Source organism: Notamacropus eugenii, chromosome 2, assembly GCF_028372415.1.
Source record: "Notamacropus eugenii isolate mMacEug1 chromosome 2, mMacEug1.pri_v2, whole genome shotgun sequence".
NCBI classification, from domain to species: Eukaryota; Metazoa; Chordata; class Mammalia; order Diprotodontia; family Macropodidae; genus Notamacropus; species Notamacropus eugenii.
Genome location: NC_092873.1, coordinates 79,923,359 through 79,946,329, shown reverse-complemented (window position 1 = coordinate 79,946,329; position 22,971 = coordinate 79,923,359). Strand labels below are relative to the sequence as shown.

The window sequence follows — 22,971 nt, the reverse complement described above, 5'->3', positions numbered from 1 at the left end:
AAGAATAAAAAATTTTTTTTAAAAAGGCCAGGAGGCAGAGGCAGAGGAGAGATAGGGAGTTGAATAGGAGTAACACAGAATGTCAGCTACAATGAGACCAGAAAGATAGCTGGAGACCAGAATGCAAAGGACTGAACAAATAAAAGGCATTTATTAAACACTTTCTGTGTGCAAAATCCATTTATTAAACACCTACCAGATGCCTGGCATTAAGCACACCAAGATGCAAAAATAGCCCTTACTTTCAAAGAGCTCTTTCAAAGAGCTCACAATCTAAGTGAGGAGACAACAGGAGGGGAGTGGGGGAATCCAAAATTATGTACAAAAGATATATATAGAATAAATTGGAAATAATTTCAGAGGGAAGGCACTGGCATTAAGGGGAATCAGGAAAGCATTATTGCAAAGTGGGATTTTAACTGAGACTTGAAGGAAGAAGGTGAAGCCAGGAAGCAGAGGAGGGGAAGGAGAGAATTTCAGGCATTGGGGACAGATGGACTGTCTCCTGAAGGAACTGTTCAAGGAAAGGATAAGAGGACAGTGTTCCTGGATTAAAAGGTATAAAAGGAGAGTAAGGTATGAATGCTGGAAAGGTAGGAAGGGGCCGGGTTATGAAGGGGTCTAAGAGCCAAACAGAATTTTGCCTTCGATCGGAGCCAATGGAGTTTATCGAACAGGTGAGGGGGCTGGGGTGGGCCCGTGAGGGACAAGGTCGGAGCTGCTCTTCTAAGGCTGGACAGCTACCACCCTTGGCGCTCCCCAAACGCGTGCGCTCATTCGCTGGTACAATCCGTCACACTATCAGGAGCCGGCCCAATTTCAGGGCGGCTGCCCTGCCTTCGGGGAGCTCCAGTCACCCCCGCTTTGTCTTTCCGCCTCGCCTCTGCCCCGGTGCCTGGACAGGCACAGCACGGCTTGGTTCAGCGGCCTTTTCATTTCAAATCCAGCGCTCGTGTGCTCGGGACTGGAAGGGTCAAGGTCGGGGTGGGTGGGGAGCGCTGGGCTGAGGGATGGAGCGAGGAGCCCCGAACGTGCAAAGCTCACACCGGCCCCTGCTGTCCTAGAGAGGCGCAGCGCTCCGGAGGGCGCACGGATAGGCAGAACGGGGGAGAAGGGCCGGAGGCTGCACATGCGCAGTGTCACGGGCCGAGCAGGCCTGGAGGCCCCAGCCAGCCAAGCCGGACCGCTCCCGCGCGCAGGCGCGTAGGAGACGGAAACGACGTTCCGGACACCGCACTGCTATCCTCTCGGTGTCCCATCGTTCCGGGTCCTCCAATTTTAATCCCGCCCAAGAGCTGCCATTTTTTTTCCCCAGTAGCTACGGAGGCCTTCCGTCACGTGACAAAGGAACACTTTCTCGTCACTTCTCCTTTCTCCCCGTCCCCCTTGCTCGCTCTCGATTTTCCGGGGAAAAGAGAAAGTCTTTTTGCCTTGGGGGGAGGGGCCGGGGAGCTGACCACTGAATGTCCCCGCGTGGCCAAATGCAGGTTTATTCTCCCTCCTTCACAAAGTTACTGGTTTGTAGGCAGGGCAGGAAAATGGATCGGTGCGCGAGGAAGACTAAACCCCGTGCCCCTGCCCAGCCCCGTTCCCGCTTGGCACGCACTCCCGCCTCGCCTGGCCTCTGGGAGCCGTAGCTAAGGCTCAGGTGCCGCCTCCTACGGGAAGCCCTCCACGTCAGCTTTCTCCCCTCCCTCCCTCCTCAAATGGCACCTATGGGCTCCGCCAGGTACGCGTTGTCTTCCCCTAGGGAAGGAGAAGCGGCCCGAGGGCCGGGTGCCCAGGGCAGGCCAAAGTCTAGTCGACACGCATTTATCAAGTGCCAACTGTGCGCCAGGCACCGAGTTTAGCGCTGGGGGTACGAGGGCAAAAATAAAACGGCCTCTCGCGTTTCCCGGAGCGGAGAGGTAACATGCTTTCTGCCCCGAGTAAGGCAAAGCCAGGGTCTGTCCTCCGGGAGCTCCCAGTCGGGGGCAAGTCCTGGGTGCTCTCTGCCGCCAGGGCCCCCGAGGGACTAAGAGTTCGGCGTTCCCGGCCTGCCCGCCCTTCCCGGGATCATCAACCAAGGCTGCAGTTTCGGGGGGTACGGTGGGGGGAGATCGGCGAATCAGATAAGCCAGAACGGGCTGGACTCCCGGCTTCTCCCCCACGCAGGCTGCGCCGCCTCCCGTCCACGCGGGAGAATGCACCGTGGGAGGGAGCCCGGGAAGAGGCGGGCACTGGGAGGACCGGGAAGCCGGGAGGCCCGGAGCGGAGCCCCGGGGCTGGGAATGCGGGGTTGCGGGCGTGGAAGGGAGGACTGAGGTCCCCGAGGGCTGCCCGCGCCACGCAGCCGAATCCCGGGCGGCGTGTCCGCCTCTCCAGGCAGCCCCGGGTCCGTCCGTGCCGTCCGTGTCCCCTCCCCCTCCGCGGTGACTGCAGAGCTCGCCTGCCCGGCCTCCCGGCTCCGGAGGAAGCCTGGTGGGCCCGGGGTAGGGGAGGGGAAGGAAGCCAGCCAGCAGGTACCCCCGGGGGCCGCGGGAGGGGCAGGGGAGTCGAGGACCTTCAGCCACAGGCTGGGACGAGGAAGGGGAGCTGGCCGGGGCGCAGCGGCCAGGGGGTGGAGGAGGATTGGGGGCGGGCGGGGTGGAGAACCTTCGAACCAATGGGGGTACGGGGGAGGCAGTGGATGCTGCGATCTGGGGGGACCTGAGGATCCTTCTCCCGTCCCTGTCCCACCCCCTAGGTGCACTCACTCCGCCTGCCACCTTCAACAGTTAGAGGTTTTTCTCGGGAGCTGCTTGTTTTGGGGATCAGGTCAGTGGATGACCCTTTCCTCCCCCCCGGCCCCCCAACAGCCCCCCGGCTCTCAGTTGGGGTGAGGTTGGCTTGTACAGGACGATCAACCAAACCACACTGACTCTTATCTGCAGCCCGCTTAACCCACAGTGGGAGGCATGTGAGGGCCCCTGTTTGAGGGGTGTGTATGGGCTCGAGGGGTGGTGGTGGGTGCGAGGGGCTGATTGGGGAGAGGGGGTGCTGGTGGGGGGATGGGATCCGAGAGTTGGTTCTCTGAAGAGTGGTAAAGAGATTAAGGACAGAGCAGGAGACAAGGGCTGTGAAGGGTCTAGTATGGTCGGGATGTGGCATAGGGTATGTATGGGTGATGTGGGAATATGGGATCGTGGAGGCTTGTGGTAAGAGGAAGGGGATGACAGGAGAGGGTGGAGATCCTGCTGCTTTAGGACTCAGGTAGGGCTGGAAAGGAGAAGAGTTTGCTTTTGGCCATCTTACTTCCTCTTCTGGGCAGCAGAACCCAAGGTCAGCTTCCTTTTCAGAAAGGGTGGGTGGGTGGGGAGGAAAATCTGTGACCAGATGCTAAGATCCTTGCCTTCTCCAAAGATTCAGCATAGGATTTGGGAGTAGGGGCAATTGTAGGAGGCTTTTGACTGGCTTTTGTGGGGGCCTCTTCTGAGATACCTAGGGTGTTTGTTGCCAAAATTTCAACAACAAAAAATAGACAAGGGAGTGGGGTTTAACGGAAGTTTTAGAGGAATACTTTGCCCTGGATTCCAGATTATGTTGTATATTCAGTCACCCTCAGCCTCTCTTGCTAATATGCTTATAGTGTTATAATTCCTTGTACAACAGATTTTTGAGAGGACTTTTGAGGGGTTGTGGGTTATTTCTAGGAAGAGAATTCTCTCTGGGACTACAGGAAATTATAGGGGAACCATGGCAAATTTTGCCCTATTCTGTGCTTTAGTGGATTCCCTGGCTCTGTCTTCGACTCAGCTTCTGTCTCTCCCACAGGCCCTGTTAGCCCTTCACATATCTGTCAACCCCCAGCCATGGCGAGTGAGAGTTCACCACTTCTAGCTTACCGGCTCCTTGGGGAAGATGGAGCTACGTTTCTGCCATATGGGATGGGGGGTCCAGGAGGTGGGGCCCTCCGGAAACTCTCCACCTTCCTCGGTGTTGTAGTGCCTACTGTCCTCTCCATGTTCAGCATTGTGGTCTTCATGAGGATAGGTGAGGAGCTGGAAAAAGAGCTAGGTATCTGAGATTCAGTGTTAAGAAGGGACACCCAAGGAGGAAGAGGAGGGTGATTGTGTGATGTGTGAGGAGGCTTTGAGCAGTGGGAAGTTTCTTGCTGAAATGGAAAGAGATGCTGGATATGGGGTCAGAGGGCCTATGTTTGAATTCCAGCTCTGTTACTTATTAGCTGAGTGACCTTGTACAAAACACATAGCCCTTCTGGGCCTAAATTTCCCCCTCTATAAAATGACTAGCTGGTTTAGGTCTTAGGTTTAGGTTTCGATCTTAGGTCTTAGGGCACTTCCAATCTCAATTCTACATAATTTCCTTCTATCCTTTGCCCTTTTACACAGGGCAGGATCAGTGTGTTGGTATCCCTGTGGTATCTATTCACTCCTCCATTCTCCCACCACCCACTCAGAGGACACATTAAATTGAGAGAGTTTGGTGGGAAGGATTCTCTTCACTTGTCGAGTCCGTAATCACTTAACATGGTTGGGAGCATGCACTGTCCTTTAATCTTACTTCCCTATAGTCTTATTTTCCTCCCTTCATTACAGGTTTTGTAGTGGGCCATGCTGGGCTCATCCAAGCTTTGGCCATGCTGCTGATTGCCTACTTCATCCTGGTGTTGACGGTTCTCTCAGTTTGTGCCATTGCCACCAATGGAGCTGTGCGTGGGGGTGGAGCCTACTGTATCCTCCTATGAGGGCTGAGCAAGGGGTGGGCATTTGTTGTATTCTCCGATACAGATAAGAGGGGGTAGTGGGGAGGCCAAGTTTGGGGATTTATTCTGATGTCTGGTCAAGGAGTGGTTATCTGCTTGAAAAGGTAATCTGGATGGACTGTGGAATCTACTTGTAGATTGGTGGAAGGGTACTGGCCACTGTGTTAGAATGAGCACTCTTTGCAATGAGTGGCCCACCTAGGTTTCAAGTCTTTATTTTTCTTTAACTTTCCCTTCTCTTGTGCTTCCCCCTTTCAGTCATGATCAGCAGGACATTGGGTCCTGAGTTTGGAGGAAGTATTGGGCTTATGTTCTTCCTGGCCAACGTCTGTGGCTGTGCTGTCTCTGTGCTGGGGCTGGTGGAAGCCATACTGGATGTCTTTGGGGCTGGTTCGTTCTACCAACCCTGGGTCTCCAGAGTGGGGGAGGAGCCAGGAAACTCCAAGGTCTTGGGGAGTCTGAGGTGTTGGGATTATTTTTGATAGTGGAATGACCTGGGGAAGGGATGATAGCAGCCAGTTAATCAGTGAGTATTTTTTTAATATCTCCTATGTGTCCGGCCCTTTACAGTAGTAACAGAGGATAAAGGGTTTGAGACATGATGCTTGCCCTCCAAGAACTTATGTTGTAGGAGGGGAGAAGGGGCGGATGAAATAAATGTGTAATGGGGGATTGGCCATTGAGAGTCTATTTCTGGACCATGGTGAGTCCGGTTTTCGGGGTATGCTCTGAAGTGCAGAGCAGGAGCCCCCACCACTCATGTCTTAAAGCAGATGCATCAAACACCTGTATGTTCCCAGAAGTGGGCCTGACTGAACACTACTGCACTAAAAAAAAATGCTGAGTTGTGAGGTGCTCCATATGGTCCCACAAAAGGAGCACTGCATTTGGAATGAGAGGACTTATATTTTAATCCATACTCTTCCACTTACTTCCCACTGTGACTTTAAGCAAATCACTTCCCCTCTGAGAGATTCAGTTTCTTTCTCTGTGTCATGCAGGTGATGGAGCAGATAGTCCCTCTCAGCTCTTAATCTTAATTCCTGCTAGGAAATGCGGAGAGAGAAAGATGGATCAGGTCTAAGCATTGGCATGCTTAGGAAAAGAATTAAGAGCTGGAAAGGGCCTCAGAGTTGTTTAGTTAAATCCCCTCATCTCACAGGCTCAGAATGGTGAAGTGATTTGTCAGAGGTCATAATAGCAGAGCCAAGAGTTGGATCTAGGTTCTCTGCATCCAAATTCAGAGTTCTTTTCCCAAGGCCTTGCTACCTGGCCAAGGGTTTGCCCACAATTCAGTTCAACTCTAATTTGATAAATGAATAAATACTGGTAAATTACTGTTACTTGAAGGTAGTGGGTCTAAGTCAACTTTGAATTTAACAGATTCTTAACATAGGGTCCATGACTTGTTTTTATTATAATTAATTTCCTTTGTAATCCTATGCATTTTATTCTGTGCATTTAAAAACATTATTCTAAGAATATAGGTTTCACAAGATTGCCAGAGGGGTCCATGATACCAAAAAAAGGTTAAGGACCCTTGGTCTAGATGCCTTCTAAGGTTCCTACCAGCTCTAACATTTTTCTTATCCTTTGAAACATTTATTAATCATTAAATTCAGAGACATGGTCCTTGCCATGGAACTCACAGTGTCTGACGACATTCGTGAGAATAACTGGAGTGTTTAAAAGGGCTTGTTCTGATTTGGGAAATGTTACACAAGATTTCATAGGATTCTATACCTCAATTTAGGTGGATCTCAGATTTGGATAGTTTTTTGGAGTGTTACTTCCTCTCCGAAATGATTCCATCCCTGTTTCTCCCCCAGATACATCAGGTCCAACAGGGATACGAGTCCTTCCCCAAGGCTATGGCTGGAATCTGCTGTATGGAACAATGGTGTTGGGCCTGGTGGGTGGGGTCTGTACCTTGGGAGCTGGCCTCTATGCACAGGCCTCCTTGCTTACCTTCCTGCTGGTCTCTGCCTCTTTGGCCTTGGTCCTCATCAGCTTTATGGCTGTGGGGCCCCGAGATGTCACCCTCCCTCTTAGGCCAGGTACCAATGGTTCCTCGACAGTCCCCCAGCTGGGCCACTTCACTGGTTTCAACAGTAGCACCCTGAAGGCCAACTTGGGTGGTGAGTAGAAGCTGTAACTTGGAGCTCTGCAGAAGGGGAGAAGGGAAGGACTAACAAGGGCCTAGATAATCAAAATCCCGAGATGAGGGTGAGAACTGAGCAACAGAGCATTTGGGTATGGGATACTGAGAAAGTGGGAAGCACCAGTCCCAGCACAGTTCAGTTTAATTCAGTAAATAGGCAAATATGTCTTACCCTCCCATTCTGCAGCCAGCACTGTAGGGGGACACAAGAGAAGCCTTAGAGAGACTTTCTGCTCTTAAGGAGATATAGAGATAAGATACATTCAAGGAATAAGTAAATAATAAAAGACTGTACCGGTTTAAATAAAGACTGCCACTTTGGGCTGGAATGGCATGTGGAAATGAGACTTCAACCTAGTCTTAAAGGCTCGAGGGAAGGCTTTAGGTCTGCTTAGAAGGGAAGGGAAGGCATACCAAGGTAAGAATGAAAGAACAAAAAGGCATGGTAAACTTATGGGCTAGTGGGAAAGACTAGCCTGACTAGAGCAGAGAGAGAGGCTTGGTCGGGGAAGGGGGAAAATGAGAGCTGGAACATTGGAACAGAAAGACCAGCATCCTAGCCTCAAGGACAAGGGGTGTGGAAGAAGGGGAGAGGATATCTGGGTGCCCAGGAGAGCTGTCCATAGCCCCTTTCTCATCTGTGTGTTTCTTCCTCAGCGGGCTATGCCCAGGACTACACCACCGGGGCCACCATGACCTTTGCCAGTGTATTTGCTGTCCTTTTCAATGGCTGCACAGGCATCATGGCTGGGGCCAATATGTCAGGTGAGTCACTGTTGTCTTCGACCTTCTTAAAGGAAATTCAAGTCCTGAGCAGATGGTGAAGGGTCAAACAGGGATGAGAAATTGACTTCATTTCTAGGAGTTACCACTTGGGGTCAGAAGAATTGTATTGGTGACTCAGCTCTGACAATTCTTAACTGGGTGACCTTGTCTCCACCTCTCTACATCATTTTTCAAATGGGGATAATGATACTTGGTCAATCTTCCATGAAGGATTATTGAAGAATGTACTTTATAAATTAACACTCTGTAAAAGGGTAATTGCTTTTCTTTGGCTCTAACTCTGTTCTTACCTGCATATTATCTTGATTTCTTTGTATGGCCAGACTCCAATCTTGGAAAGGAAAATCTTTGAGGTTTGATGGAGTCAGAGAACCCTGAGGATTGACACTTCCACACTGTCACCTCACATGTCTTCCTTCCCAACCCTTCTTTTCCCCAGGGGAGCTGAAGGATCCGAGCCGAGCTATCCCTCTGGGCACTATTATTGCTGTGGTGTATACGTTCTTCATCTATGCCCTGTTGTTCTTCTTCTCCAGCTTTACCTGTGACAGGTGGGGGCTGAGGAGGTAGAGCTGGGACCTCAGGTTTTGGGGGTGGAGAGGAAGTAGATACGTGAGTCTCTGTGGGAAATAGAGGCTGGGGATGGGGGAGGCTCTCTGGGTCCCTAAGGAGAATTATGGGAAAGAGAGCAGTCTATCTCTCACTGATTGGAAAAAGTGAGGACTAGGCAAGAGAATAGTTGGATGTAAGTGTCATCTTTGTTTCTCTCCCTCAAGGACATTGCTACAGGAAGACTATGGCTTCTTTCGAGGAATCAGCCTGTGGCCTCCGATGGTGCTAATTGGGGTGTATGCTGCATCGCTCTCAGCCTCCATGAGCTCGCTCATTGGTGCTTCAAGAATTCTCCATGCCCTCGCGCAGGATGATCTGTTTGGTGGGTTTTCTTTTTTGTTCCTTGTTCTCAGTTTTTTCACCCAATTTTTAAACATTTTTATTAAAGTTTTGAATTCTAAATTGTGTCCTTCCCTCCCTCCCCTTCCCTTTCTCTAAGATGGTAAGCAGTCCGATACAGACTATACATGTGCAGTGATGTAAAACATTTCCACATTAGTCATTTTGTATAAGAAGACTCAAAGAAAAAAATCCAAGAAAGTGAAAAATAGCATGCTTCAATCTGTATTCAGTCAATATCAGTTCTTTTTCTGGAGGCTGATAATACACTTCATCATTGGTCCTTTGGGATTGTCTTGGATCATTGTATTGCTGAGAAGAGCTCAGTCATTGACAGTTCTTCATCAGACAGCATTGCTGTTATTGTATACAATGTTCTGGGTCTGTTCACTTCACTGCGCCTCAGTTAATGTAAGTGTCTGTAGGTTTTTCTGAAATCATCCTACTTGTCATTTCTTATAGCACAATAATATTCCATTACAATCATATGCCACAGCTTGTTAAGCCATTCCCCAATTGAGAGGTATCCCTTTGATTTCCAATTCTTAGCCACCACAAAAAGAGTTGTTATAAATATTTTCGTACAAGTAGTTCCTTTTCCCCTTTTTTGGATGTCTTTGGCATATAGACCTAGGAATGTTATTGCTGGATCAAAGGGTATGGAGAGTTTTATAGTCCTTTGGGCATAGTTCCAAATTGTTCTCCAGAATGGCTGGATCACTTCAAAACTCCACCAATAGTGCATCAGTATCCAAGTTTTCCCATATCCTCTTCAATATTCAACATTTTCATTCATTCATTCATTTCATTCATTCAATCTTCAACATTTTCCTTTTTTGTCATATTAGCCAATCTGATTAGGTGTGAGTTGGTACCTCAGAGTGGTTTTAATTTGTATTTCTCTGAGTAATAGTGAGTTAGAGCATTTTTTCATATGCCCACAGATAGCTTTGATTTCTTTGTCTGAAAACTGCTTTAACCATTTCATATTCTTTGACCATTTATCAGTTGGGGAATGACTTGTATTTTGGAAATTTGACTCAGTTCTCTACATATATGAGAAATGAGGCCTTTATCAGAGATACTCGTTGCAAAAATTTTCCCCCAGTTTTCTGCTTTTCTTGTAATTTTGGTTGCATTAGTTTTGTTTGTGCAAAACCTTTTAAATTTTATGTCATGAAAGTTATCTATTATCTTCTTTGCTCCTAAATTCTTCCCTTATCCACAAATCTGACAGATAAACTATTCCATGCTCTCTTAATTATTCTCAGTTTTAATGAGTGTATATCTTTATATTCATTCCTCCCCCTACCTCCTTCCCTAGTTCTATGGCCTTATTGAATTCTCTGGGTTTTCTTGAATTCTCCCTTTACCATTTGTTGCTTTCCCCCCACCTTGTTATCCTTTGAAGTTTTCTTGTTTAACCTCTGCCTGTCCCATCTCTTCCCCCTGCAGGGATAATTCTGGCTCCAGCAAAAGTTGTATCCCAGGGAGGGAACCCCTGGGGAGCTGTGTTGTACTCCTGGTGTCTAGTGCAGGTGAATTGGGGAGGACTCTCATAGACTCTCTCTTTCTTCCCCTAAATGGACAGGGAGCAGGGTGGGAAGTCAGCTTTGAGGGAAATGTGCACCATGTGGATTTTGACCATGGGCAAGGGTTGGCATTTGGGTTTGGTGAGAGCACCTGAGCACCTTTTTCCTCTAGGTAATGCTTCTGGTTGGGAAACTCAACACCCTAGCAGCTGTGGTCACAGTGTTCTACCTGGTAGCCTATGCTGCAGTGGATCTTTCATGCCTGAGCCTTGAGTGGGCATCAGCCCCCAACTTCCGGTGAGGAGCATGTAACCTTAGGTTCTGATATTTTAGAAGTCTGGGATTCTGAATTGGAAGGACCAGAGGTTGAAGGGACCTTAGGAATTATTTAATCCAACCCCTCATTTTATAATTGAGGAAATTTAGGCCCAAGGAAGTTATGTGATTTGCCCAAGGTAATAAGTCATGCAGTTGGGATTTGAATTCAGGTCCTTTGACTCCAAATCCCTTGCTTTTTTGACTGTCCCACATAGCTCTAGAGAAATCAAATAACATGCCTAGTAAGTGGCAGAACTAGAACTGGAACTCAAGTCTTTGGATGCCGTACCAGTGTTACTTCTATTGTGTCACGCCTGGGGGTGGGGATAGGTTAGAGAAAAAATTTGGATTTGGGTCCCTAGAGGTTCCTGAAGGGGGCCTGGAATGAATTAACCCTGTGCCTAAGGATACAGAGCTGGGTGTCCCATGTTCATCTATCTTTGTCTTAAGTGGTCTGTCTTTCTGTCATTAGCCCCACTTTCAACCTGTTCTCCTGGCACACCTGCTTGTTGGGCATGACCTCCTGCCTGCTCATGATGTTCCTCATCAGCCCAGGAGCTGCAGGTGGATCTCTGCTGCTCATGGGGCTGCTTTCTGCCCTCCTCACAGCCCGTGGAGGGCCTAGCAGCTGGGGCTATGTCAGTCAAGCCCTGCTGTTCCACCAGGTTAGCAGGGAAGGGAGTCAGGGAATTGCAGATAGTGGTTGCATGGAGCTTCCTTATCCTTGTCCTTAACCCTGGGAGGGAGTTTGTGAGGGGATTTCAAGGGCTGCTGTCCCAAGAGAGACTTGCATTGGTACCTAACATGAGAAGAGAAGAGGGTTGGGGGAATGGTGGCATGAGAAATGCTGTATAATGCTCTATCCTAATCCCTGTCTACTCAGGTCCGAAAATACCTGTTGCGGCTGGATGTGCGGAAGGATCATGTAAAGTTTTGGCGACCACAGTTATTGCTATTAGTGGGAAACCCACGAGGGGCACTACCCTTGCTACGGCTGTCCAATCAGCTTAAAAAGGGTGGCCTCTATGTACTGGGCCATGTCATCCTGGGAGACCTTGGTGAGGATCTCCCCGCCCAAATGTATTCTGATATCCCCCATTCCTAAATACCTTGGTTCCCTAGTTCTTTTTAAACATCATTCACCCCTTCCTCTGGGTCTCTGAGGAAATGGAAAGAAGTTTCTACATAAGACTTTGAGGAAGAAGATGCAGATTTTCTGATGTTTCCTGTTCTCAAATTCCCCACTTAGATTCTCTGCCCTTGGACCCTGTGCAGCCCCAGTATGGAGCATGGCTGAGTCTTGTAGATCGTGCTCAAGTGAAGGCTTTCGTGGACCTTACTCTTTCACTTTCTGTGCGTCAAGGGGCCCAGCATCTGCTGCGTATTTCTGGTCTTGGTGAGACTTTCCTCCCCACATCCTCTCCGTCCTATCCTTGTTCTCTCCCCACCTTCCCCTCCTGGTGCCTACTGCTAGTCTGCTTCCATTTGTGTCAGTCAGAAAATGTTTATACATATGCTAGTTTGGGTAAGGGCCTAGGCTAGGCATTGTGGGAGGAATAGGAAGCACAGTCCCTACAGTTGTGGAGATTATAATCGGTTTGGGGAAGTAAAATATGCACATTCACAGATGCAGATAATTAATAATACAAGGCAATACATGATAAGCTTCAGATGAATGATACAGATAGCAATTGCTCTAAGAGTATAGAGAACAGAGTTGGTCAACAGATGATTATTAAGGCACGTAGTAATGTGCCATACACTGGGCTAAGTACGAGGGATACAAAAAAAGGCAAAAAAAAAAAGTCCTTGTTCTCAAGCAACTTCCAGTCTAATGGGGGAGAGGGGCCATATGCAAGCAACTATGTATAAATGAGATATACCCAGGGTAAACCAGAAACAGTCTCAGAGAGAAGGCTCTAGTATTAAGGGGGATTAGTAGAAGGTGAGATTTTAGCTGAGGCTGTGGGAAGTCAGGAGTCAGAGGTAAGAAAATCATGGGACATAGCCAGTGAAAAAGTACTGAGTAAAGAAGAAGGAGAGAGCCTTGTGCAAAGACTAGCAGGAAGGCCAGCATCCCCACACTGCAAGTAGGAAAGGGGGTACAAAGTGTCATCAGACTGGGAAGATAGGATAGGACCTGATTATCAAGGGCTTTAAAAACCAAACAGAAGATTTTATATTCAATCCTGGAGATATTTGGGAACCATGGGAACCAAGGAGTTTATTAAATAGATGCGAGGGGTTGACATGTTTAGACCTGTCCTTTAGGAATATCACTTTAACATCTGAATGAATAATGAACTGGAGGGCAACCAGCAGGCTACTTCAGTGGTGTAGGAAGGAGGCCTGCATGGGGGCAGAAAAGGTAGAAGTGTATGAGAGATGTTACAAGGGCAAAATGAACAGATCTCATGAGAGATAGTAAGGAAACACCTCGTGGGTTTCCCACAAACAGCAGATAGTAAAGAGATAGTGAGGATGACACTTAGGTTGCTAGCCTAGGTAACTGGTCCCCTCAGTGGTCATAGGGAAGTTGGGAAGAGGGAAGGATTTTTGGGAAAAGATAATGAATTCAATGTTGAACCTGTGTTTAAGCTGTCTATGGGACATCCAGTTAGAGATGTCTGGTAGGCAATTTGAGAGGTGACAGTAGAGGTGAACAAGAAGATTAGGGCTGGATAAGTAGATTTGAGAATCATTAGAGATAATTGAATCTTTGGAAGCTGATAAAATCATTAAGTGAAATAGTACAGGAAGATTAGTGGGCCCACAGTTAGTGGGTCTGACCTGGATGAAGATCCAGCAAAGGAGACTGAGAAAGAATGGTCAGATGGGTAGGAGGACAACCAGGAGCAAATTGTGTCATGAAAACCTAGAGAAGAGAGTGAAGGGAAGAAAAAAGAGAAAACTAGTTAAAAAGGAAGCAAAAAGAGAAGAAAATAAGAAGTGAAAGAAGAAAAAAGAAAAGCAATGATGAAAGTTGAAAGAGAGAATAGAGGAAAGGAAACTAAGTGTTTCCTTCGTCAAAGACTGAAGAGAAGTCAAGAAAGATGAGCACTGAGAAAAGTGTCCAAGTCTGCCCACACCTCAGGCAAAATGAAATCAAGTTTATTAACTATGGAGCAGTTATTTCACAGGGCACAATTAAATTTGGCGATTAAGATATCATTAGTAACTTTGGAAAGACCAGCATTGGTGAAATGATGAGGTCAGAAGCCAGACTGCAGAAAGATAATTGAGACAAGAGGTGGTGAAGGCATCACCTGTAGATGACCTTCTCAAGGTGTTTAGCCACAAAAAGGAGGAGCCAAATGGGATGATAGTGGAGATAGATCAAATGAATTTTTTGAGGATAGTGGAGATCTGGGTGTGTTGTAGTCAGCAGGGAAGCAAACAGTAGATAGGGAGAGATTGAAGACTAATAAATAATAAAATGAAGTTGGTAGAGGGGGTAATCTGCTGGAGAAGATGGAATGGGATAATTTGCACATATAAAGGGACTAGCCTTGGTGAAGAGAAGGGTCACCTCTTCATGACAGAGATAGAAGTAAAGAAGGAGATAGTATAGCAGAATGCATCTGAGAGATGTGAGATGAGGAAGAGAGGAAAAGAAATTCTCAGTGAGTATCCTCAGTTTTTAATTTTTTTTTTCAGTGAAATATGAGACAAGATTCTCAGATGAAAGGACAGGGGGAGCCTTGGGAAGTTTGAGGAAGGATGAAAAGGTTTAGAAAAGCCACTGTGGTGAGTGAGATAGGAATTGACCCAGGAAGTAGAAAAAGATTGCCTTTCAGTACTGAGAGCCCAGTTGAGGCTATGTAATATAAACTTGTATTAGACCCAGTCATCATAGTTCCATGATGAGCATCTCCATCAAGATGCTCCATCAAGAGCACATAAATAAGAATGAAGGATGGTGGAAATGAGCTGAGGCTAGGGCTTGGCAGGGCAACATTGGCAATAGGATAAAGGGGTAAGGAATTCAAAAGAAGAGGATAGTGTAGAATTGAACTGGTTCACGTGAGAGTCGAGATGTTGAAGCAAGAAGAGTACTGCAGCCAATGCAGGGTTATTAGTCTGAGAAAGAACTAAGAGGTGGAGGATTGGAATTCAGAGTGAAGTTGAAGAACAGGGCTAGGGGTCATAAGAGAGAAGGAAAGATGGAACGATAAAAGATTATGATCATACAAAGGAATCTCAGGCTTCGTGAGCATGCAAGTGGAATACTTGTGTCTTATGATAACCATTGCCTGTATGACTGTGAGGTGTGAGTAAAGTAGGTCATGGGAAATGGATAAATTGAAGAACTAGGGTGTTTGAAGGAGTATCAGTATGTTTGTTGAAGTCCCATGGTATGAAGGCAAGAATTCAAGAGGAAAGAAAGACTGTAAGCCAGACAAACTCATTGAAGAAGGAAGAAAAGTGTCCTTGAGATAGATAACATCTATAAGATAACTACCAGAATCTTGATTGATAAATATAGAGGGAGAGGTTACTGAGTAATGGTGGTGGGAGGGCCTAGAAAGAGGAACAGGGAGCAAGAAGTATACTGAATCTAATACTGCAAACGATGAAAGTACCACCAGTACTGGAAAAGCTGCCCAAGTACGTCCAGATCTCAATCAAAGCCAAAAGAGGAAGTGGAAAAGGAAATGGAAAAGAATTTAAAATGAAATCAAGTTTAGTAACTATGGAGCAGTCATTTCACAGAGCACACTAGAAAAGCAGATTTGGAGTTGGCCATTTGAGGGGTAGGGCTGAGGACCATGGCGTTAACAAAGTGGACAATAGGGACCGAGAATGACTTTTGTACAGTGACAGCCAGGGGATCAGATGTCACTGGGATGTAGAGAGAGCCTGCAAATCTTACTCTCTGAATTTAAGTTGGAGAGTAATCTATTGAGGGAAATAGGTGATTAAACTATTCAAGGCCCTCTCTTGAGATCCAGTCTCATAGCAGGTAGAGACATTGAGCCATGTAAGACCAACAAGGCCACATTTACATCCTAGCAGATGGTGGAGCAGGTAAAGGTGTATACCCTGGTGGGACGGGTTCAGACAGGTGACAGGTGTGAGCATTTTAGGGGTGATTATATAAACAATTCTGTTGATCTATTTTTTTAAACTAATAACAAATATTTTTGATGATTACTATTTTATGATATAATTTTGTTTAGGAAGTGCTCTTTACTCTTTTTTTCTACTTCCTCCTCCCATTATTTCCTTTGAAATTTTAGGCCTTTTATTCTTCAGAATTAATTTTATTATTTTACTTATCTCTTTAAAATATCCCTGGGAAATTTAGCATAGGACTATACCTGTACATTACTTTGGACAATATAATTTTTATTATATTGTTGTGACCCAACCATGAACAATGAATTAGTCATGTGTCATAATTTAATTTGTCATATTTGTCATTTTTTCAAAGTATTTTGTAATTATATTTACATAAGTCTTGAGTATGGTTACTATTGGTAGCTCAGTGGATAGGGACTGGGCTTGGAGTCAGGAAGACCTGATTTCAAACTCAGCCTCAGATACTTCCTGGCTGTGTGACCCAGGGCAAATCACTTAACCTTTGACTGCATGACAAAATGGATCCACTGGAGAATTCTAGTATCTTTATCAAAAAAAAAAAAAACAACCCCAAAACCCAATTGGGGTCACGAAGGGTTGAGCATGACTGAAGTGACTGAACAAGAAGTCTTGAGTATATCTTGGTAGACTGACTCTGGGAGGCAAATTTTAGGAACAAAATCTTTAACCTGGAGAGCACCCTAAGAAGACCTACCATGATGGTGAACAGGCTTAAGATCACAGCACATGGAGACTCTTTGAAGGATCTGGGAATGTTTGACTTGGTGAAGAAAAGATTTGGGAGGATGATAGTTCTCTCCTCTCTACAAGCTCTCATGTGGAAGAAGGACTAGTTCTTTCTCCCATAAGACAACTAGTAGAATATAAGCACTTAAAAGACAGGAGTTATTTTGTTGTCCTTACAGTCTCAGTTCCTTGAATTAACCTAGAAGTTGTGGGGAAGCAGAATAAGGCTCAGGGTACAAAGAAACTTTTTAACAGAGCTACCCAAAAATGGAATGAGCTTTTGGGAGGAGATTGTAGGTTTCTGTCACTAAGGTCTTCAAGAAATTGAATTGATAGGGAAAACTGAGGGAGCTGTGACTTCTTAAGTAAAAAGTGAGTCATTTATTCCACAGTGGTGAGAGAATGAGGAACCTGAGAAGACATAGCAAGGCACCCGAAAAGCTATTCTGTTGGAAGTGGGGTATCTGAGAGAAGGCTTCAGTTCAGCTTAGTGATTCCTGATGTCCCAGAAAGAAATTGACTTCATTGGCCCAGAACTCCCAGGACAGCTATTGCTCTCTGTTGCCACCTAAAGTTAGAGAAAGGTGGCGCTATTGTAGAGGAGATCTCTCATCCAAGAATGGTCAAACGTTATGGCCTCTGAGGTCTCTTCCACCTCTGAAATTTTGTGATTTTTAACATATCCTTTATGGAGTCGGAGGTTTTTTGGGGGGGAGGTAAAAAACAAATATATCACGATCTTGTATTTTCTATACCTTTTCCATCAGTTGTGATGCAATGAAGATGTGATCTTCTATAGAAAGTCATTTGTGAATACCTGCCTATTTCCTTCTCATATTTTCATCAAGGGATCTCATGATGATGTTTTTAAGTGTCAAAAAAAAGAGAAGTGGGTTTAGTAGTTGCTAGTTCTTTTTTAGTAGTGGTAATACCATCTGTGGGTTTTTTTCCTATTTTTTTCTATTGTTATCTTCAACTCTTTGATTTTGTGAAAATTGGTATCTTGGTGACTTCAAAATTTTGTTGCCATTCTGGTAGTTATTGCTATCATCACAAGGCAGAGAAAGGTGGAATATTAACAGACTGATCAGATAAGGGAAATTTAGAGTTCATAAATATGAAAGGAGAACATTTATGGCTGATGGTGAGATCAAGAATATGACTTCTCCGTGTAGCTGCAGTGGTGGGAAGGAGTAGGTTATGAGAAATGAGCAAGTTGAGGAACTGGAGATAAGAGCATTTGAAGGAATATCAGTAATATACATTGACGTCCCCTACTATAAGGGTCCGAATTGGGGAGGAAAGATTCTGAGATAGAAGAGTGTCCTAGAAATTGATAGACAACAATTGCTAGATTTCAGTTAGGTGGTAGATATGGGTTGCGTGAACCTCAAAGGAGGAGAGATTACCTACTGAGCCTGGAATTGGTACTGAGGAGCAAGGATTTTTCAACTCCCTGATCCTGACCAGTCGGTTGAGTGGAATGTATGAAAGTGCCACCAGTGCTGGAAAGGGAGTCCAGGGAGGCTGTGTCATCATGGGGAAACCAGGTCTCTGTGAAAGCCAGAAAATGAAAAGAATGGGAAAGGTAAAAATTTAAGATGAAAGTAAACTTATTACCTGTGGAGCACTTATTCCAAAGAGCACAGTGGGCAGGTAGCTTTAGAGTGAGACATTGGTGGGACTGAGAGGGATAGGAATAGGGGAGGAGATAGTGAGGGATGGAGAATGGAATTTGTATAATGACAGCTTTATGTTCAGAATCACTATAATGGGGAAGGTATGACCAGGTGAGAGTTTGTTGATCATTGCCAAATGCATTTAGAAGAGTTATTAACATCACTAGCAGTTCAGCCTCCTAGTGTTGTCTTCTTAGGGTGTTTGACAGCTTAGATGAGGGGACCTGTGAGGGATGCTGATGGAATAGTGTTTCTTTCCTGTCTCTGCAGGACAGATCATAAGATAGCTTGAGGGAGCAGGAAGGAATATGGACCAGCTCATAACAATGGAATAGCATGTACCCGATCCTCTACTGGCAATAAGAGAGGCCAGGCCAGGAGACTGGCACTAGAAAGAATGTGGTCTCTCTGATACCCAGCAGGGATTTCGCAGCTTCATAGCTAAAGTTCACTCCTTTAAAACAACCTCAGCACCAGTGCAGGAATCAGGACGACATGAGTTCAAATCTCACCTCAGATGCTTGACACTCACTAGCTGTGTGACCTTGGACAAGTCACATAACCCCAATTGCCTCATCCCGGGTCATCTCCAGTCATCCTGATGAATATTTGGTCACTGGACTCAGATGGCTCTGGAGGAGAAGTGGGGCTGGTGACCTGCACAGCCCTTCCTCACTCAAAACAAAGTCAAGGGCAAGTCATGTCATCATTCCTCTGATGGCATGGTCTTCTTTGGCAATGAAGGACGAACACACATCAGGCTGCCAAAGCAAGTTGCAAAGCCTCATCTGCTTTTCTCAGTACAGAAGTGACAGCCGAGAGCTACAAACCCTTATGAAAAGCTTCACCTTTCTCCAACTTTAGGTGGCGTCAGAGAGCGATAACTGTCCCTAGAGTTCTTGGCCAACGAAGTCAGTTTCTTTCTGGGACATCAGGCATCACTAAGCTGAACTGAAGCCTTCTCTCAGATGACTGCTTCTAAATGCCCGGCCTCCAACAGAATAGCTTTTCAGGTCCCTTGCTGTGTCTTGTCAGGTTCCTCATTCTTTTGCCACTCTCTGTTCAGTAGCATAAATGACTCCCAGTGACTCACCTTTTACTGAAGAAGTCACAGCTCCTCCAGTTTTCCCTCTTAAATTGATGATTTTTTTAAAAATCATGCCTCTTCCATAGGAGAAGGGTATCTTATTTTCTTGGTTTTGTTCTTTTTGGCCATAAAACATGTGGGTACAAATGAATATGTGCTCCCCCCTCTCCTTTTTCCCTTTCCCTCTCTCTCTCCTTTTCCTCCTACTCAGAGGCTTACATTGTCACTTGAATCAGCCAGGCAGGAATAAGGGAACAAATTGTCCACTTGGGAACCTTTTATCTATCTCTCGTTCTAGTTCAGTTGTCAATAAAAAAGTCATTTTGCCCACTGGCACCCAACTGAGTGCCAGAGGCAAGGCTTGAATACTCAGGTCTTCTTGATTCCAAGGCAGTCCTCTACCCAAGATGATAGAATTCCTCTCCTGAAAAGAGTATCCTATGGAATAATATTTATTATCGTCTTTAGGTGGATAATGAAGCTAAACCCTTTAAGTTTTTTATTTGCCTCCCTAAAGAAAACCTAAGGGGTCAAAAAATTGTATGTATTAGCACACTCTACTTTTAAACTGTGGTTTACTGCCAGGACTGTGTTCAAAGACTTTCCACCTAAGTAGAACTTGTCAGAACTTGTTCTCCACAGGCATAGTCTTTGAGAACCCAAGATTACTATTTCAATTTTCTAATCACTTCCTTTCATGCATTATATTTATTTATTAAAGTAGGGCTCACCCATGGTGGAATTTCAGTTATTAGGTATAGTCAAATGAAATAATGTATTTGACAGCACTTTGTAGGTTTTCAAAGGTATAATGGTGGCATGAGGGTGAGCATATTGAATGATCCACAAGGCACAAAGCAAGCTAGCTTAGGTGCCCGCTAAGTACAAAGTAAGAAACGAGGTGCTGAAAGTCTTTGAAGGAGGCTTATTTTTGTGCATTTTTTCCTTCCTTTTCATGCTCCGCTTTCCCCTCAGGTGGCATGAAGCCCAACACATTGGTCCTAGGATTCTATGATGATGCACCACCTCAAGACCACTTCCTAACAGACCCAGCCTTCTCAGAGCCAGTGGAAGGAGGGGGGCCTGCCCTGGACTCCTTGTTCCCTCCACCAAGAGCCCCTGGCAGTCCTCGGGCACTCACCCCCCACGACTATGTGGCCACAGTGGTAGATGCCCTGAAGATGAACAAAAATGTTGTGCTAGCTCGAGGGTGTTGGGCATTGCCACCTGAACGGCTAACCCGGAGCTCTGGGGGTTCCTCCCAGTCTCACCATGTGGATGTGTGGCCCCTTAACTTGTTGCGGCCAAAAGGGAGCCCTGGTTATGTGGATGTCTGTGGCCTCTTCCTCTTGCAGATGGCGACTATCCTGAGCATGGTGCCTGCTTGGCAAAGTGCCAGGCTTCGAATCTTCCTGTGTCTAGGACCTCAGGAAGCCCCTGGGACTGGTGAGGCAAGACTACGGGTGTTGCTGAGTCAGCTTCGGATCCGGGCAGAGGTTCAGGAGGTAGTCTGGGGTGAAGGAGCCAGAATAGATGAGGGAGAAGATGAGGGGAACTTTGTGAATGGGACCCGTGGAGATGCTGAGGCTGATGCACTAGCCATCAGTGCCAATGCCCTGGTTCGGGCACAGCAGACCAATGGCAGAGCTGAGGGTCCAGGGGGGCCTGAAGGGGATCCTAGAAAGGAGGGGCCGAGGACAGCCCTTACCTTCCTCTACCTGCCTCGGCCACCTGCTGACCCTGACCGCTATACCCGATACTTAGCTCTGTTAGAGATGCTGAGCCAGGACCTAGGTCCAACGTTGCTCATCCATGGAGTCACTCCAGTCACTTGCACTGATATTTGATTTTCCTCCTCTTTTTTTAGGAGGAATTGAGGGGTGAACGATTAGGTCTAGTTGCCCATCTCAATCCTGTGTTCTCAGTTTGAGATTCCAGGAGGAGGTCAATTTGGGTTTGCCTCTGAGGGCCAAAATCCCAGTAAGGATATTAAATGGATCATTTTAAGTAAGGGCTTAACTTCTGTCTCCATTGTGGGAAGGGCCCTTCTGCACTGATGAGGGTGGCTGTGCCCCTTTAAACCACGAATGTGTGTGGAAGGGGACTCAGCTTTCCCACTTCAAACCCACTTTGCTTTCACTTCACTGGTGCCTTGTTAGGAGGGGCAGGTTCTCCTCACCTTGGGCTTCTGTTCTTTAGCCTACCTCACCCTGATCCCTTATTTCTGACATCACTAGCCTCCCAAGGCTTTTTGTATTTTAAATTTTTGTGCTTGCCATGAATAAAAGACCAACGTGTTGTGGATTGTCTGGCTGTTAGTGAAAGTGGGAGAAGGAAAGGAGGTTAGGGTATTCCCCTCTTTCTTAGAGTGGCTTTTGACTTTTTAGTACCTGTGGATGTCTGAGAATTGGGGTTAGGGAGTGCAGAAACGGCAGGAGGTGGTTGGAAAGTAGGTAAGCCAGTAGACTCTTCCAGTCAGGCCTGGGTTGCATAAACTCCTGAGGAGACCCTGAGATATACAAACTAGCATAGGTGGGAAACTGAGTATAGACCAGCCATTTGAGACTTTGGGTAGGTCTTGTGTGATGCTAATTGCCAAACTTAGATTTAGGAAAAAGGCACTAAGTAGAGACATCTACCAGAAACCCTTACTAGGAACCCAGTAGCTGGGAGAAGAATCCCAGGCGTAGCCTAACTCAGGTAGGTCCAAAGCAGAACCCAACTTAGAAGCAGCCCTATACTCCCTTAAGGGAGGAACTTAGTCACCATATACAGAACAAGTCAGGCCCTGCCCGTGCCATTTTTGGCCCAAGCAAAGCTTGATCTAAGCATATAATTCCCACCCTCAACCAAAATACTAGGGCTAATGAGCAAACCAAGAAAAACTCCAATACTGTGAGGAAACACCTTGGTTTGAAAACACCCAAGGGATAAATGTTGAGGTAGATTGTAACCCACAAAAAGTCCAGGTAAAGCCTTCAGGGAGAGAAATCCTCTGGCTACAGATTACAGGAGTGCCTAGGAGAAATTAAAAGAAGCAGGGGCGGGGGGGGGGGGGGGTTAAAAAACAGAATAGCTAGGGAACAAAGAGTGACAAAGAGAAATGATACCTTAGAACAGACAGTAGAAAGCCTCATTCAAAAACTAATAAATGAAATTAATGTAGGCTGATTAGAAAACAATGATTCAAGACAAAAAGCGACATTAAAACACGGTTAAAAATGAATTAAAAAACCCCAAAATTCATGAAATGTGTAAGAAACAACTGCCCTGGAAAATAGTTCAAGGAGAAACAATCTAAAAGCTCTCAGACTGTCAGAAATTCATTACCAAACAAAACAGTCTGAATCTCATGTTTCAAGAAATTTAAAATGAAAACTACCTAGAATGCTGAGAACAAGAGGTAAAGTAAAGAGAATTCCCCCATTCACATCCTGAAAGACATCCCAAAATAAAAATTCCCAGGAATATCATAGCCAATATCTAGAGTTTGCAGTTCAAAGAGGGGGGAAAGGTGACTCCAAACAGTTCAGGTACAAAGGAGTCATAGTAAGAATCACCCAGTCTTGGCAGCTGCCACCATAAAGAAGTTGGAATATGATATTCCAAAAGGCAAAAAATAAAGCTTAAACCAAGAATAACTTATCCAACAAAAACTAAGTATAATCCTGCCTGGGGTAGAGGAAAGGAGTGAAGAATGGAAAGGGGAATGGACCTTTAAAGGAATACAGAATTTCCAAGAATTCCTGATGAAAAAGCCAGAGCTGATTGGACATTTTGAAATGGAATTGGAAAAGCCGAAGTTACATAGATTTATTTAGTTGGAAGGGAATATGTGAGGATGAATTGTTTACATATTAATAATGGGATAAGAAAAGTTTTGT

At 45.9% G+C, this 22,971-nt stretch overlaps 1 protein-coding gene across 5 annotated transcripts; it reads left to right on the top strand.

Annotated features, from left to right (window-relative positions):
- Positions 1-1,310: 1,310 nt before the first annotated feature.
- On the top strand, positions 1,311-21,391 carry SLC12A9 (solute carrier family 12 member 9). Of its 5 annotated transcripts, none has more exons than XM_072641366.1 (15): positions 1,311-1,729; positions 2,726-2,796; positions 3,793-4,011; positions 4,578-4,712; positions 5,003-5,134; positions 6,574-6,882; positions 7,563-7,670; positions 8,131-8,242; positions 8,468-8,625; positions 10,098-10,180; positions 10,347-10,471; positions 10,965-11,157; positions 11,376-11,550; positions 11,742-11,888; positions 20,063-21,391. In XM_072641366.1, exons 1-15 carry the CDS (start codon positions 1,707-1,709, stop codon positions 20,932-20,934), a joined length of 2,862 nt encoding a protein of 953 aa, XP_072497467.1. In that variant the 5' UTR covers positions 1,311-1,706; the 3' UTR covers positions 20,935-21,391. The 5 variants fall into 5 exon arrangements, with proteins under 5 accessions (XP_072497467.1, XP_072497471.1, XP_072497469.1 ...); XM_072641370.1 differs by lacking the exon at positions 20,063-21,391 and adding an exon at positions 18,865-20,056; XM_072641368.1 differs by lacking the exon at positions 1,311-1,729 and adding an exon at positions 1,764-1,907.
- The last annotated feature ends 1,580 nt before the right edge of the window (positions 21,392-22,971 follow it).

Coding starts and splice junctions, on each gene's coding strand:
- SLC12A9 (XM_072641366.1), top strand. CDS start 1,707: ATGGCACCTATGGGCTCCGCCAG. Junction 5,135..6,573: donor ACTGGATGTCTTTGGGGCTG/GTTCGTTCTACC, acceptor TTTCTCCCCCAG/ATACATCAGGTCCAACAGGG. Junction 11,551..11,741: donor TGTCATCCTGGGAGACCTTG/GTGAGGATCTCC, acceptor TTCCCCACTTAG/ATTCTCTGCCCTTGGACCCT.